We start from the raw sequence: 18,509 nt of genomic DNA on the forward strand, positions 1-18,509 counted from the left end.
CAACAACATATAGCACACCGCAGTCACATACTGTGGAAGCATGGTTGTGTGGGCAGGGACTTTATCACATCTGTTAAATGTTTGATTAAAGTCTCTGTAACTCGTTCATACCCCCCAAGGGGGAAACCTCAGATATCGACCTCAATTCGCCAGCATTTTCTTGGAGGAGACGTGTAATTAGGACAGGGGAGATGGCATGGAACATGTCCCTTCTACAGAGCAGAAGCGTGCAGCAGTCACAGCAATAAGCCAGCGTTACCAGGCTGAAGCCTAAATACTAAAGTCACTCTGAGAACAGAGTTAAGTCAACATGGGGATGAGTGTTCTAATTAGTTTACATTGGGCTGAACATCCCTCAGTCTGACATCTTTCTGACACTTCTATCTTCAACGATATTTCAGACACCGTGGATCATGTAAATGGTCTCCAAACAGACTTCCTCAACACAATAGAGGCGGCTGGGTGTTTTTTGGGTAACAGATTTATCTCACAATAGAGATGTCTGTCAGCCTCCAGAGGAGACACAACACCTGTCACCTGCTTCAAAGGCTGCCCATGCATCTTGTCAGTCCCTATCATGCTCTGAAGCTGCCAGCTTTGATTGGTCTATTAACATCTGAGACAGCCAGCATGTAGCCAAGAGCAAAGCCCTCCTAACCCTGTGGACCTTCTGAAACCCTCTGAACCCCTCAAATCACTCTGAAACCCTCTGAATTCCTCTGGGACCTTTTAAAAATCTCTGAAACCATCTAAAACCCTCTGGGACCTACCAAAAACCTCTGAAACCTTCTGAACCACTCAAATCAATCTAAAACCCTCTGAAACCCTCTGAAACCATCTAAAACCCTCTGGGACCTTCTAAACACCTCTGAACCCTCTGAAGCCCTCTGAAACCATCTAAAACCCTCTGGGACCTTCTAAACACCTCTGAACCCTCTGAAACCCTCTGAAACCATCTAAAACCCTCTGGGACCTTCTAAACACCTCTGAACCCTCTGAAACCCTCTGAAACCATCTAAAACCCTCTGGGACCTTCTAAAACACCTCTGAACCCTCTGAAACCATCTAAAACCCTATAGGACCTTCTAAAACCGTCTTGGACCTTCTAAAACCCTCGGAAAACCCTCTAAACCTAAAACCCTCTGAAACCACCAGGAACCACCTGGAACCTTTTAAAACCATGAGGACTACAACAGAGTGCATTAAAGCAGGACTACGACAGAGTGTATTAAAGCAGGACTATGACAGTGTGTATTAAAGCAGGACTACAACAGAGTGTATTAAAGCAGGACTACAACAGAGTGTATTAAAGCAGGACTACGACAGAGTGTATTAAAGCAGGACTACAACATATTACAACAAGTGTATTAAAGCAGTGTGGGTGCGGTGCCCGCTGAGAAGGCCAGGGACAAGCCTGTTCCTCTGGGTTTTATGTTCCATAAAAATAAAAATGCAAACAATGGAGCAGAAATAATTTCAGCTGCTGTCTTCAGCCAGAGGAGATGGGGAATAATGAGCACACATCCAACAATAAAAGTGAAATAATAGCAGGATTAGCAGTGGCCCGAGCCTGCGCTGTATTATTTACTAGCTGGGAGCCCAGTAGCGCTGTAGCTGCAGATAATAGCATTGTCTTCTGCCGGGAAGCAAGACGTGGAAACGTCTCGCGCTCTCCCACAGACGGAGACAGGAGACATCATTAGCCAGAGGTATGGCTTCATTTCTCCACCATTCCTTTATTTTATTTCTTCACACTACATCCTTACTTCATTTCTTTCCACTATTTCTTCACACCATCTCTTACCTTTTCTTTTTTCTCTGCTTTATTACTTAAGATTATTTCATTTCTTTCCACAATTTCTTCATTTACTGAATTTATTCACTAGAATTGAGGGATGAGGATGATGATGATATGTGTGACTAATTTTTTTTATTTCTTTAGATTATTTCTGCATTTGTCCATCCTGGGCGGTATCATTTGAGGTAATTCGATATAAACTTGACCATAGTGGAGACGTAAATATGTACTTTACTATTTTACTCTATGAATATAGCTCTAAAGATGTAGCTGGACTATAACTTATCACAGGTGTAGCTCTATAGATGTAGCTAGACTATAACTAGTCACAGGTGTAGCTCTATAGATGTGGCTGGACTATAACTAATCACAGGTGTAGCTCTATAGATATAGCTCTATAGATGTAGCTATGGAGCTGACTGGGTGGGTAAGATGTTATTATCCTGATAAGAGGCGAGGGGCTAGTGGAGAAAGGTCTGCTGGTTCTACAGGGATCTCCAGGACACCAGGTCTCCGGTTCTCAGAAGAAGAGGTAAGGTTTCAAACCAACCCTTTGCAGATCGACACAAAGCACTCTTGTGGGATCTCTCTCCTGCACTCGCGGTTTAACCGCTCTTAAAGTCTCTGAACAGGAAACTGGGTATGACTCAGCTTCCTGCGCTCTGTGAGGTCCCCCCCCCAGGGGGTCTTCTGGGGCGCAGTTGGACTGGGGTTAGTCTTGGATCAGGATGAGAGGCTTCTGAGCTCCACATAGCATCCACAGAGCCGTGCTTCCTCTGTGCGTCGCTCCAGGGATGAGCCTCCACAGTAGAAGTGCCTTTATTGGGAGGTAAGGAGCTCAGCGCCCGCGAGCAGGGCAGGGTTTCGGACCGCAGACCGCTTTGCGTGTCCATTCCTCTGAGACGAGCAGGAGAGGCATCAGGTCCTCAGGAGCATCGCACCTTAAAGCACTGAGGTTCTGTTGGCCTCATGTAGGATCATTCATACCACTGTTTATTACCTCTTATCTCACCAGGCAGGGGAAGGTGATCTGGAGCAGGTCCAGGTAACAGGAGGGAGAACTAGCCTGACTAGATGGATAACCTGTATATATAACTAACCTGTAGGGATAACTAGCATGACTAGATGGATAACCTGTATATATAACTACCCTGTAGGGATAACTAGCATGACTAGATGGATAACCTGTATATATAACTAACCTGTAGGTAACCTGACTTGATACAAATAACCTGAGTAACTATCTGAGTATATATATCACTAACCTGATTATATTTAGTTATATTTAGAGTATATTTTACTAACCTGATTATACTTAACTAACCTGAGTGAATAAGTAACATTAGTATATATTACTACCCTGAGCATATCTAACTAACCTGTGCATATCTAACTAACTTGGGTATATCTAACTAACCTGGGTATATCTAACTAACCTGGGTATATCTAACTAACCTGGGTATATCTAACTAACCTGGGTATATCTAACTAACCTGTGCATATCTAACTAACCTGGGTATATCTAACTAACCTGGGTATATCTAACTAACCTGGGTATATCTAACTAACCTGGGTATATCTAACTAACCTGTGCATATCTAACTAACCTGGGTATATCTAACTAACCTGGGTATATCTAACTAACCTGGGTATATCTAACTAACCTGGGTATATCTAACTAACGTGTGCGTATCTAGCTAACTTGGATATATCTAACTAACCTGGGTATATCTAACTAACCTGGGTATATCTAACTGGCTGGTCTCCCTCTCTAACGCCATGCTCCTCCTCCTCCTCCTGTCTGCATTGCTCAGGCCAGCGTCTCTGAAAGGGTTCCTCAGAATGTGCAGCTGCCCTGGCATGGTGCCCGGACGAGAGGCTGTCACTGTGTTGATCCCCTCTCCGTCTCTCTCGCTCTCTGTCTCTATCTCCCTCTCTTGCCGCTCTCTCGCTCCTCTCTCTCTCTCCCTCTCCTCGGTCTCCTAACACTCTCTCTCTCTCTCTCCCTCTCCTCCGTCTCCTAACACACTCTCTCTCTCTCTCTCTCTCTCTCTCTCTCCTCCGTCTCCTAACACTCTCTCTCTCTCTCTCCCTCTCCTCCGTCTCCTAACACTCTCTCTCTCTCTCTCTCCCTCTACTCCGTCTCCTAACACTCTCTCTCTCTCCCTCTCCTCTGTCTCCTAACACTCTCTCTCACTGTCTCCTTCTCTCTCTATCCCAGTAGGATAGCTGAGAGAGAATACAGAGTGAGAGACTAGGGAACAAAGAGAGAGCAGAGAGAGACCAGAGAGAGAGACCACATAGAGAGACCGAAGAGAGTGACCACATAGAGAGACCAAAGAGAGAGGGGGACCAGAAAGGGACCAGAAAGAGAGACCATAGGGAGGGATCAGAGCAAGAGAGACCATAATAGGAGCGCAGAGAGAGAGACAAACGAGAGACAAGAGAGCCCATGGAGAGACAAGAGACAGACATAGGGCCAGAGAGAGACCATAGAGAGAGACGATAAAGAGCGACAAAAGGCAGACAAGATACCAGAGAGACCATGAAGAGGCCAGAGACAGACATAGGACCAGAGAGAGACCAGAGAGAGATACCAGAGAGAGAGACCAGAGAGAGCAACCAGAGGAGAAGATTTGTATTATTAAACATTGTAAACAACTCAATGGTACAAATACATTTTCATTTATTTCACATACATCTGATTTTTTGTTTACTTTTGAACTTTTCAGAATCTAAATGACTTTACAACAAAATGGGAACCTACCACAACTTTTTTACCGGGGAAAATATGATAGTCACTTTAAAATGGTGCCAAGCATGATCAAAAGAATGGAAGGAGACACAATGAGACAGGACAGCTGATTGGTTCCTCGGCCAAACCCACTTCCTCTCAGAGACCGGCTACCTGGTCCAACATGGCGGAGGTTTCAAACGCTCGCCCCACCCACGTGTCGATCAAGGACTCCGTTCGGAAACCCTCTAAATGTTTGATAAATAAAATATTTGTATATTTAATAATAATATATATAAATATAAATATACCATAATGTGGAGTCAATCGAGGAACAGGTTTCATATCTGATGGTCCCCCACAGAAGCCTTCCTGCTCCAGGTCTGCTTGAAGCTCCAGGATTACACATCCTATGAGTATTGCTATGAGTTGTTCTTCAGGATGGATACGTACGAACATGGATACAATGAAGCAAGGGTACACATGTGCAAAGTACCGAACATAGGGAGGGATGGGCGCGGCTCTGCAGAGTGAGGGAAGAAGCATGGAGCAAGACTAAGGTCAAGTAATAGCTTGGATACAAATGTTCACTGTACACGGTTCAGCCAAGTCTGGGGCGCCAAACGGCCGTGATTGTTTGCCTTCTTTTTTTAATACATTCCCAAAAGCAGGAGGTCCTTTACTATGAGTATTTGTGGTGCGGATGTCCGTCGCCCTGTCCATAAATTGAAGAAGTCGTCGCCCTGGCAACGATGTGAGAACACATGTCAACTTTAATGCATTTCGGGAATCACATGATCCCGCAATCCCCCTTCCTCGCCCATCATCGCTCCCGACGCCAGGAGGGCGCTCCATCCCGTCTGCAATAAAAATACATAATCTTCTCCGGCATCTGAGTGTCCTCTGGATTCCCGTCTCTAAAAAAAGCGGTTACATCATCTTCATGTTGAAGCGACGCGGCCCGGCCTGTGCGTCGGCCGAGTCCACGTTGGTCCCGTTGGACTTGGAGCGCGGAACGTACTCCACGTCGATGTTGTTTTTATGCTTCCCTTTGCCCCGGCTCCACACAAACAGGAGCAGGAAGCAGAACAGCACCACCCCCAGGAAGGTGAAGCAGCCCATGGCCGTCGACACCAGGATAGTCTTAAGGTCCAAGCCCAGGGTGATGTTGGCGGTGCCGTTGCCGGTGGCGTTGCTGGGGTCGGCGTGGTACTGGGTCCTGTTGGCGTAGAGCGACCCTAAGCTCTTCACCGCCAGCGAGGTCATCAGGGAGTCGTTCCCCGCCGTGTTGGACGCCAGGCAGAGGTACACGCCGCTGTCCTGTACCTCCGCCGACACAATCTCCAGCGTCCCGTTGCCGTGGACGCGGACCCTCCCGTGGCTTTTGCTGGTGAGCAGGCGTCTCCTCGGCGACAGCCAGGACACGCTGGGCCGCGGGGTCCCTTCGGCCGTACAGCGCAGCAGGGCCTGCTGGCCCTCGTCCACAGTCACCGTCTGCGTCCGGTTCTCCCGGATCTTGGGCTTGGTGCACGTCACGTAGTAGGACAGCAGCATCTCCTTGAACTCCTTGAAGGCGCGGCCGCGGATCCCCTCCGGCGTGCTGCACTCCGGCTGCGCCTCGCCAAAGAACACAAACTGACGCTTCTGGAGGAGCCACATGAGCCGGCAGTCGCACACCAGGGGGTTGTGGTCGATCAGCAGCACCTCCAAGGCCTCGGGCGCCTGGAACACACCCTTCTCCAGGGTGTCCAGGTGGTTGTGGGACACGTTGAGGATCCGGAGCCAGCGGAGGCCCTGGAAGGCGTGGGGCTCGATGCTGGACAGCTGCGTTCCCACCAGGTGCAGCTCCCGCAGCCGCACCAGCTCCAGTAGCATCCCCGCCTCGATGTGGCTGATGCGGTTGAAGGACAGGTTGAGGTGCGTCAGGAAGGGCAGGTGCTTCAGCGCCTGGGAGGGGAAGGTGGACAGGTTGGTGTTGGTGATGAAGAGGGTGGTCAGGTTGAGTCCATGCAGGGAGTTGACCGGCACCAGGTCCAGGGAGGGCCAGTGGTCGATCTCTAGGTGCTGCAGGCGGAACAGCTTCTTGAAGGAGTACGGGTGCAGGGAGCTGATGCCGAGGTGCCTCAGGTGGAGGCTCACCAGGTTGTGCAGGTGGGACAGCGCCTCCGTTGGCACCACGCTCAGGTTGCACCGCTCCAGAGTCAGTATCTCCAGGCTGGAGAGTCCGCTGAATGCACGGTGAGAAATGTAAACCAGGTCATTGTCCCCCACCTCCAGGAACCTCAGGTTGTGCAGGTCCTGGAACATGTAATCCAACAGGATCACGATCTTGTTATCGCTGATGTCCAGCCTGGTGAGGTTGGTCAATCCGGCGAACACTCCCAGGGGGATCAGCTTGATGCGGTTGCTCTTGAGGCTGAGCGTGTGCATGGTGAACAGAGCGTTGAAGGCGCCCGGCTCCACGTAGCTCACGATGTTCCCGCTCAGGTCCAGCTCCTCCAGACCGGGGAAGGCGGCAAAGTCGTCGGGGTTGATCATGGTCAGCTTGTTCTTGCTGAGGTCCAGGAGCCGGGTCTCGATGGGGATGCCGTCGGGGATGCTTGGCATGCGCTTGCGGTGGCAGACCACCCCCTTGCTCTGGGCGGAGCACTCGCAGCGGGACGGACAGCCCTGGGCGGCACCGAGCAGGACCGCCAGCAGGGCCAGACCCGGGACCAGGGGCCAGCATGAGGCCATCATGACTCCGGTCGTAGTCCACCCTGTCACGGCTCTGCAGAGATATCAGGAGACAGGGTTAGAGCTGATACACGGTATTATGTTTAAAATGACCAGAGACCTAATGATAACCCGACATATCACCTAACCCTACTAACCCCAGCCCTACAAATCCTACCCTATAACCACACCAGCCCATACCCTACTTATCACCTAACTCTTTTAACCCTTATCCCCCTAAGACTAGCCCTACCCTAACCATATTATCCCAACCCTAATAACCCAACTAGGGGTGTCCGGGACACCTGGAGAGAGGGTGTTAGCGGTGTATGCATGGTTTAATCTGATGTTCCTCTGTGAATATGATCAGTTAATGGGGTTCTCCACGGCTGTCTCCAGGCAAGACGCAGCGAGAAATGACCGCCTCTACAAACTAATTTACAATATGACAAAAATCTGCTTTTATGTCAGCATCTGCATCCAATTGGACAGAAAATAAAAGCAACTTCATAGTAGCCTATATTTTCTGTCCAATATATATACTTATTATACAATATCATTTGAAAATATAATGCACTGTGGTTTATAGAAACAATCAGAATTCAGTGGGCAGTCTGTGTGCAGACGGAGAGCTCTGTCTGATAACGGTATTCCCATCGTGACACAACCCCATCAATAAAGAGACTGTACAAGCGTTTGACACATCAACACAGCGTCAATTTATCAGAACAGCGAACATGGACTACTGAGCTACAACAGAGAGAGTCATCTCACCGGCAGTGTACGAAACAACAGCTGCTGTTGGCACACTTTGAAGTTGACTTTTTTTGGAACCATCTTTAATATTTTTGAAAGGCTGCCAAACTCTGGAAGTTTTTTCCTCATATGTCGTATTCTGCCAGACTTGCGGTCTACAATGTGCTCTACTTAGGAAATCAAAGGAATGGATAGAGCCACTGCCATTACACAAAGGGGTTATTAAACTAACAATAAGGACGTTTATTGAAAGCGAAACAAAACATAACAGAGAATTGCACATAGAAGTATTGGAGGTTCTCCCCTAGAGACTGAGTATGCTGTGGTATCATCCAACACCCCCATCTTCCTCCTGGAACATCCCGTTGCTACACAAGCAACATAACATGGCGAGTTAGACTATTAAAGACGGAGTCGACTAAATGTCTTTCTGTCAAAGATTTTAGGGGGGCCCCTAACCCCAAACATGCTAACCCTTACTATATTAACCCAATCCTACTAACCCCTACCCTACTAACCCAACCCCACTAAGCCCAACCCTACTAAACCCAAGCATACTAACATAACCCTACTAAACACAACCCCACTCACCCCAACACTACTAACCCAACCCAACTAACCGAGCCATACTAACCCAACCCTACTAACCCAAACCTACTAACCCAACCTTACTAACCCAACCCTACTAAACCCAAGCATACTAACATAACCCTACTAAACACAACCCCTCTCACCCCAACGCTACTAACCCAACCCAACTAACCGAGCCATACTAACCCAACCCTACTAACCAAAACCATGCTTACCATAACCATACTAACCCAACTCTACTAACCAAACCATACTGACCCAAACTATGCTTACCCTAACCATACTTAGCTTTACTATGCTAACCCTGAACATACCAACCCCTTCAAGCCCTCTTAACCTTTACACTTGCAAGCTCATCAGCATGGAGCTCAAATTAAAACCTTCCTATTTTACCATAATCAATAATAGACAATAAATGCATCATGGTTTCTCACAATCAATAGTCCAAACAAACACCTTTGTAAACAAAGGTGTGCATCGTATCTGTGGGACGTCTCTTCAATGGAGCTTGTGTTTGAATGAAGCACAAAGCGGAGTCAACCTGGTGAATGGAATGGTTTGTTAAGATATGCAGAACAGCCCCTCTAAGCCTTCCCCCCTCCTCGGGAAGGTCCTCATCAGCACCGCGGCCCTGGGAGGACAGATAACGCCTAATGGATCCTGACTCAGCAACTCTCTCAGCAGCCTGCATATGGCCTGAGTGCTGAGACGGTGTGGAAACACGGATTATCACAGACAACCTATGGCTGATCACAGGCAGCTCATCCATGGGAGAAATCCAATCGACTTTTGGAACAAAGTGTTTTTGATCCACATATTGTTGACTGTTGCCTTTACAAGCTAATTTACAAATCAATGGGAACAAACAAGACCCTTTCCTCCTATAACTCCCTGCAGAGGCTATATGGACCGGTATTGAACAAAGTCATGTCAATAAAGAGAGAGGGGAGAGTGAGTTGCTGTGGGAGAACAGCTTCCACTCACAGGAGCAATACCCGGTGGACAAGGTAGGGTGCTCTGAAGCAAGGTAGGGCACTCTAGAACATGATAGGGTGCTCAAGAAAATGGTAGAAGGTCTATTCAACATGGTAGGACGCTGTACAACATGCTATGACACACACACAATGGAATTGTAATCAGTGTGTGTGTCTTCAAATGGTTTAATTCTGCCGATGAGTAATTGTCACCAGCGTAATTGCAAGATAAAGCTATTAAACTGTCATGTATTGAATTAATCCCTGAGCCGGCTGAGACAGACGTGGAGGTTCGATCACTGAGGAGCGGAGCGGGATAGTGTGAAGTCTCAGGGCTTTGCATGAATTATGATAACAATAACGACTAAACTAAAACATGTTTTTGCCCTCATCATAAGCAAAATTGTTAATTGTAAATCCTGCTCTCAGGGTTGCACTGGCCAGAAGGAGCAGTGAGGACCAGTGGGCCTAATAGGGATCAATGTGAGCATAAATCTGTGGTGCAGCGAAACAGAAGAGTGCCCGAGGCCAGCGGCGGCCTTCCGCCTCAGCACACAGCGCCCAAACCAACTCATCCACGCAACTAAGCCCACTAATTACAGCTGAGGCCGCTTGATTAACTCTGACGCTCCTTTGATATTTCTGACAACACCCTATGGCAACTAACTCTAAATACCCTAACCGTAGTACCACAAGAACTCTAACCCTAAATACCCTAACCGTAGTACCACAAGAACCCTAACCCTAAATACCCTAACCGTAGTACCACAAGAACTCTAACCCTAAATACCCTAACCATAGTACCACAAGAACCCTAACCCTAAATACCCTAACCGTAGTACCACAAGAACTCTAACCCTAAATACACTAACCGTAGTACCACAAGAACCCTTACCCTAAATACACTAACCGTAGTACCACAAGAACCCTAACCCTAAATACACTAACTGCAGTACCACAAGAACCCTAACCACAATAACCTTAACCCTAAATACCCTAACAGCAGTACCACAAGAACCCTAACCCTAAATACACTAACTGCAGTACCACAAGAACCCTAACCACAAGAACCCTAACCCTAAATACCCTAACAGCAGTACCACAAGAACCCTAACCCTAAATACACTAACCGCGGTACCACAAGAACCCTAACCATATATACCCCAACCGTAGTACCACAAGAACCCTAACCCAAGTACCCTTACCCTAGTACCCAGACCCAAGTACCCTAGGCCTTAGAATCCTTACTCTAGCCCTTTCACATTTCTTACAACAGAAGCTGTGCAGAGTTCCTACATCTACAAGGTATTAATTTGGTAATTGATATTAATGAGCCCGTTCAGCAACAGTATGCTGATGAACTGTATGATGCATCTATAAAACAATCCATGATTATATGAATATGACTAATCACTAGTGCATCAAACAACTACAGTGACAATACCATTAAGTACTATCCGCTAATAATGTTATGACATAATAACATGAACATCCAATCCTGTCGTTATGATTCGTGGTGTTTCCTGCGTCCAAACTTAAGTTTTCCATTGTGTTTACTATCAGCTCTGCTCACCATCATCTTCCTCATCACCGAGTGCTCTAATGTAACAAGTTTGTGTAAATGCCAGTCGTTCCTGGAATAGACACAGTTCAGAACAATGTAGAGCCGGGACCTCAGCCTAACAAGTCACACTTCTGAATCACCACGAGCTGCAGGCGATGAGTAGGGCTGCTGCCTCACAGCCCAGCCTTCCTCCTCATGACAAACACACAAATAGGCCACCATTGTCTGTTTGGTTGGAGTGAACAAAATGAAATGCTGCAATCTGTGGTGCTGGACGTAAGAATGCACATATGGATCAGAGTCATTACTGAGGCAGACTCGATAGACTGAACACAGACCTGTGTAACGGCATGGTAATGTTTTAACAAGACTCTAGAGAGTATGTAGACCTTAGCCCTCAGACCTAACATAGACCTGTACATTTACATTTACATTCAGGGCGTTTAGCAGACGCTTTTATCACAAGCGACTTACGATAAGTCAATTTGTCAGAAGAAGATAAACAACAACATATCGCTGTCGGTACAGTAAGGATGTTCATAGAACCGGATTAACCTGTTCCCCGTATACAACAAAGATAGCTAGGATATGCTACACAATGCTAAGTACTATTTTTTAAGTGCAAGGCCGTACGACATACAATAAGTGCGTACATTAAGTGTGTACATTAATTACCTGCAGATGGTAAAGTTTTAACAAGACAGACTCCATAGAGTACAGACCTCAGATGAACATAGACCTGTGTTATGGCATGATAATGTTTCAACAAGATATTCAAGACAGACTTCTACATCCTGCAGACTTTAAATAAAACTGTACCACATAATGATGTTTTATCAAAATAGTCAAAACGGGAACAGAATGTGTTAATCAGATGTGTCTCACCTCCTCACCTCCTCTCCAATTCCCTCCTACCTCCTCCATCCTCCCCTCCTCTCCTCCTCTCCTCCTCCCTCCTCCCCTCCTCTCTCCTCTCTGTTCTTCTGCGACCTGCTAAACGAGGAGTCTGTTCTAAGACATCATGTGCTGAGCTACGCTATTCCTGACAGTCGTTGCGGCGTCGGTTTTAAGGACATTTTTGGAATTATTCATGAAGGCAGCAGTCCCCGCTGCAGAGGAACCTGTTATTTTCTCTGTCTCGGGTCATGAGAGAGCCATAGACCACTTGATTGTTATCTCTTCAACTAATCAATATCTCAACCTTTGCCCTACAATAACACCGTTACCATTCCATTACGGCTGTAGGCTATATTCTCCCAGCAAAGTGATTCTATTCTCAGATAAGCGCCATAAATCTATCGTGAGCCACAGGGTGGATCTAGAACCCTTCCACTGGCACTCTTTATTAAGACAAACGCCTTTTAGTGTTTTAATTATTATGTCTCCCTTGCTATTTCTACATTTGTTTCTTTGACTTCTATATTATGTCCACAAACAGCACCCTATGTCACTACATATGTGCTGTTAATGTGGATAATGTTTGAACAACATTATCAACATGTGGTTAATGTTGATAATGTTTTAACAACTTTAACAACATGTTGATGATGTTGTAAAAATATTATCAAAAGAAGAATAAGAAGAATGAATGGTAGACGATGAAGATTGATGATGATGATGTTGATGTTGATGTTGATGCTGACGATGAGGACGATTAGAATCAAACGATACGAATCAGAACGGACGGTGGCCCGGACCGTTGGACACAGAGCAGAGCGTTGCTGAGGGGGGTCAGGGGGATAGAGGGGGGCGGGGCATAACGGAGGGGGAGGGTCCCCCAGGGAGGAGTCAAGATGGCCACTTTCACAGACGCTCCCGGGGGACACGGTCACAAAGATGTCCGCTCCTTATTGGCCTTCGATCGCCATGGTGATGGAAACGAGAGGAGCTCTGGAACGGCCGCTGGCTGATTGCGGCCGTAACTCTGAAATCAATACCTGATGTGATGTGAGAGGTTCTGTTCCCTTCCAAAGTGTCCCATTGTTGACGTATGCTCATTGTGGACCCGTGTTTACATTTGGTCAGATGGGGCAGATAACTCTGACCCCCACGAGCTTTAGACCTGGGATCTGATTGGTCCTGGTGATGAGGTCATGTTTAGCCTGGTGATGAGGTCATGTTTAGCCTGGTGATGAGGTCATGTTTAGCCTGGTGATGAGGTCACGTTTAGCCTGGTGATGAGGTCACGTTTAGCCTGGTGATGAGGTCATGTTTAGCCTGGTGATGAGGTCATGTTTAGCCTGGTGATGAGGTCATGTTTGTCCTGGCGATGAGGTCATGGTGATGAGATCCTGGTGATTAGGTTATGGTGATTAGGTCATGTTTAGCCTGGTGATGAGGTCATGTTTAGCCTGGTGATGAGGTCATGTTTAGCCTGGTGATGAGGTCATGTTTAGCCTGTTTCCTTAAAGTGATACAGCTCTAAGCTAGTAGTACTGAGCTACTAGTACTAAACTACCAACAGTATGCTAAGCTACTAGCACTAAGCTACCAACAGTATGCTATGGAACTAGCACTAACCTACCTACAGTACGCTAAGCTACTATCACTAAGCTACCAACAGTACACAAATGAACTAGCACAAGCTACCAACAGTACGCTAACGAACTAGCACTAGGAGGAGAATATAAAATAAGTTCAAACATAGAAATGAGATGAATGAGGCACAATCCGATGAAAGAAAAACCTGTTTAACAAAACTATGAAAATAATTGAAGTGCTGAGTGTGTCTGCCATAGCGGTGAGGGTGAGGCCGGGCCACTATCTCGTTAGCGCTCTAATTAAACCCCAGAGTGTGCAGCAGGCTGGTCCAATGCACCACCTCCACATTGTAAACAGCATCAAAGTGTTGTAGTAAACACATTGTCCTGTTCCCCCGGGAACCATTAATCAGCTCCTGGAGCAGTTCGCCGCGTGCTGAAGGACTTACTGCCTAACCCTACCTACTCTCTACCCTACTAAACCCACTGCCTAACCCTACCTACTGCCTAACCTGCTAAACCTTACTACCTAACCCTACCTACTAGCTAACCTGCTAAACCCATGTGTCTAACCATTACTTATTAGCTGAAATGTGTGTCTAACCCCAACCTTCATCTCCATTAATCTGCATACGGGGTTTGATCAGTGAACACCCAGACGGGTTCAGTGTTGGTTGATGAATGGGTTGTTGATGAATGGCAGGGTTAAGTGTTGGTTGATGAATGGGTTTTTGATGAATGGTTCAGTGTTAGTTGATGAATGGGTTGTTGATGAATGGTTCAGTGTTGGTTGATGAATGGTTCAGTATTGGTTGATGAATGGGTTGTTGATGAATGGCTGGGTTAAGTGTTGGTTGATTAATGGGTTGTTGATGAATGGCTGGGTTCAGTGTTGGTTGATGAATGGCTGGGTTCAGTGTTGGTTGATGAATGGTTCAGTGCTGGTTGATGAATGGGTTGTTGATGAATGGCTGGGTTCAGTGTTGGTTGATGAATGGCTGGGTTCAGTGTTGGTTGATGAATGGTTCAGTGTTGGTTGATGAATGGGTTGTTGATGAATGGCTGGGTTCAGTGTTGGTTGATGAATGGTTTGTTGATCCTCAGTGGAACAGAGGAAGCAGAACAATGTGTTGTTATCCTCTGATGTTCATCACATCTCCCATCAATCAACCCGCGGTTCTGAGACCACAGACGCACTGAATAAAACATCCAACCCAACACAACTTCTGGTCCTAAACACAAAACAATCCTCCCTTGGTGCTTCCACGGGCGAGGAGATATGTGCTCAAATCTCCACTAATCTGAATTAAACAATATAATGGCGCGATATGCAATGTTCCCCAGCTTATCTTGTCAGGACCGGGGAGCGAGACATCCCAACATATCTCTATCTGGACGTTCACATCTGAATAGTTAGAGAGGGCGGGGGGGGGAGGGAGAGAGCGACTTGAGAGAGATAGAGAGATACATACGATAGAGATATGAGTCACATAGATTGAGAGCGAGAGAGAGAGAGAAAGAGAGACTATACAATTAAAGAGAAGAGAGAGAGAGAGAGACTATATAATTGAAGAAAATAAAAGAGAGAAAGAGAGAGAGAGAGAGAGACATACTATGTATAGATAGTCAGAATATAGATAGAGAGAGAGAGACAAAGACCGTCTTTATGTATATAAATATATAAAGAGAGAGAGAGGGAGGAAGAGAGAGCGACAGAGAGAGAGGAAGAGAGAGAGGAAGAGAGAGAGAGGAAGAGAGAGAGGGAGCGAGAGGGAGAGAGAGTGTGAGAGGAAGAGAGCTTTGCCTCACCCTGTTTTCACCCCCTGTACAGCAGAGAGAACATCGCTGACACAACGAAATTCAGAGCACTTCAGAAAAGACACGTAGGCACACGCACGTGCACACGCACACACATACAGACACACACACACACACACACACACACACACACACACACACACACACACACACGTGTCCATGCACACCCACGAGGCCAGCGCCTGGCTGTAAACGCGTATTGATTTGAATCGACGTTGGATTCCACAACGGCTGAAAGGCAGCAGTTTGGACGGCCATTTAAGGATCTACTTAAAGCGTTTAATAATGCCTTAGAAATACCTTTTGATAACGAATAGTGACACAAGCCCCTCCTCTCGCTATAAGCAGAGAGCAGTGATGGATTCATTATTCCACCTTCTATGACTGGGAACAATGAGGAAACACACACACAAAAACAGACACAAATACACACACACACACACACACACACACACACACACGCACACAGGATGGTTGCATACACACATCCTTACACACATAGCATTTTGCAATGTAGCTATAGCATGCTAAATGTGTAGCATGTAACCACAGCAGACTCTTATAGCTGATTTAGCCTCCTATTATGTGCAAATATTTGCACATAATAGTTTGGTCGCATGTGTTTGCAGCAGATTCCAATATGCTAAGATATTAGCATTCAATACCTTGGTAGCATTAAGCTATATAGGCATGAAAGATCTTAGCATACTTTTTCTAGCTTGTAGCTATAGCAACATCCTCATCCAATATAAAGCATGTTAAGAAACAGCAAAATATAAAGTTGTAGCACATAGCTAGAGTAGCATTAAGATCTCAGCATGCTATAGCTAAAGTATGATACAGCTTAGAGCTTCATGTTATGAAGCTGTATACCAGTGTATTCTGTAGAGCATTATGAAACTCCTGTCCCATAAGCACTGTTCCTTATTGAGTCGTCAAAATATGAACCAATCTGCAGAATCTGCTGTCAACACAACAAAAACTCTTTAGCAGATTCTACCGATGGTGAGACACACTAACACACACACACACACACACACACACACACACACACACACACACACACACACACACACACACACACACACACACACACACACACACACACACACACGGCGGGGTGCTGACGTCAGCTGGGTATTGTCTGCTGATAAACCAGGAGAGGAGGACATCTCTGACGCAGGTTTCACCGATTCCTCCAAGGTCAGTGGTGAGGTAAACCTTCTCACCAAAACATCTGCAGCCAATTCAGATATTCATAATCCCTGTGAGTCTGTACTGCTCTGTAACATAGAATGCAATAGCTTGGTAGCATGAATAGCGGTATGTCAGCTCTTTACATGCTATTGCTAGCTTGTAACTGTAGCATCATCCTCATCTAATATACAGCATGTTAAGAAACAGCGCACTATAGGGTGGTAGCATATAGCTAGAGTAGCATCTAAGACCTAGTAACTGAAGCTATGACCACAGCCCCTCCCATCGATGTGTGTTCTGAGCACTGAGCCGCTCAGTCTGCCCACACGTCCACCAAAGGGTCGCTCTGTTCAGCGCTGTTCAAACACTGTGGAACTCAGAAAGATTGGGTTCTGGACTGAGAGGGGAGACAGAGCGACTCTGTGAGATCTTCGTTAAGCTAGTGCCGTCATTATAAAGGGCCGCTGGCCTCCTCCCGGACACGTAGGGGTCTCGAACTATATGACTGTGTCTGGGGGGGGGGTCCGCCAAACGCTTGATGACGATGAGGAGTCAAAGGTTGGGAACCACTGACCCTGACAACGTTACGGCTGTGAGGAGCTGAATGTCTGAGCTGATGAGTCAAGTGAGTTCGAGGAACACTAGTTAGGGAGGAGAGAGGGCTTTAACACGTCTACTAGTTAGGGAGGAGGGCTTTCTAACACGTCCACTAGTTAGTGAGGAGAGAGGGATTTAACAGGTCCACTAGCTAGGGAGGAGGAGGGCTTTAACACGTCTACTAGTTAGGGAGGAGAGAGGGCTTTAACACGTCTACTAGTTAGGGAGGAGAGAGGGCTTTAACACGTCTACTAGTTAGGGAGGAGGGCTTTCTAACACGTCTACTAGTTAGGGAGGAGGGAGGGCTTTAACACGTCTACTAGTTAGGGAGGAGGGCTTTCTAACCCGTCTACTAGTTAGGGAGGAGCGCTTTCTAACCCGTCTACTAGTTAGGGAGGACGGCTTTCTAACCCGTCTACTAGTTAGGGAGGAGGGCTTTCTAACCCGTCTACTAGTTAGGGAGGAGGGCTTTCTAACCCGTCTACTAGTTAGGGAGGAGGGCTTTCTAACCCGTCTACTAGTTAGGGAGGAGCGCTTTCTAACCCGTCTACTAGTTAGGGAGGACGGCTTTCTAACCCGTCTACTAGTTAGGGAGGAGGGCTTTCTAACCCGTCTACTAGTTAGGGAGGACGGCTTTCTAACCCGTCTACTAGTTAGGGAGGAGGGCTTTCTAACCCGTCTACTAGTTAGGGAGGAGGGCTTTCTAACCCGTCTACTAGTTAGGGAGGAGGGCTTTCTAACCCGTCTACTAGTTAGGGAGGACGGCTTTCTAACCCGTCTACTAGTTAGGGAGGAGGGCTTTCTAACCCGTCTACTAGTTAGGGAGGAGGGCTTTCTAACCCGTCTACTAGTTAGGGAGGATGGCTTTCTAACCCGTCTACTAGTTAGGGAGGAGGGCTCTCTGAGTTCTCAGTTATTTTACCCACACAGCCACAGAGAGGGGCCATGATGCCTCACACACTTCCACTGCCGCACTAGTTGTTATCAAAACAGCAGTTTCTATGGCAACCGAAGGACAAGTAGATCTGTGCGGTGTCAGTCAGGAGGAACACAGTCCATTCATCTAGACATGCACACACCCACACATATACCATATATACCGTGTAAAAATACATGCCCATATGTAAATATTCATCCCGCACACACCCACACACACACTCACTCAAACACACAAACATACAGTGGGGCAAAAAAGTATTTAGTCAGCCACCAATTGTGCAAGTTCTCCCACTTAAAAAGATGAGAGAGGCCTATCATTTTCATCATAGGTAAACCTCAGCTATGA

General features: G+C 46.7%; 1 protein-coding gene across 1 annotated transcript; it reads right to left on the reverse strand.

The window, feature by feature from the left end:
• Nucleotides 1-5,462: 5,462 nt before the first annotated feature.
• On the reverse strand, nucleotides 5,463-7,271 carry lingo2 (leucine rich repeat and Ig domain containing 2; the record flags this gene model as incomplete). Its single annotated transcript, XM_079744362.1, has 1 exon — nucleotides 5,463-7,271. The coding sequence occupies one exon, from the start codon at nucleotides 7,269-7,271 to the stop codon at nucleotides 5,463-5,465; it is 1,809 nt and encodes a 602-aa protein (XP_079600488.1).
• Nucleotides 7,272-18,509: the final 11,238 nt, after the last annotated feature.

Source organism: Pollachius pollachius (assembly GCF_949987615.1).
Source record: "Pollachius pollachius genome assembly, chromosome: 10".
In the NCBI taxonomy this organism is placed as follows: domain Eukaryota; kingdom Metazoa; phylum Chordata; class Actinopteri; order Gadiformes; family Gadidae; genus Pollachius; species Pollachius pollachius.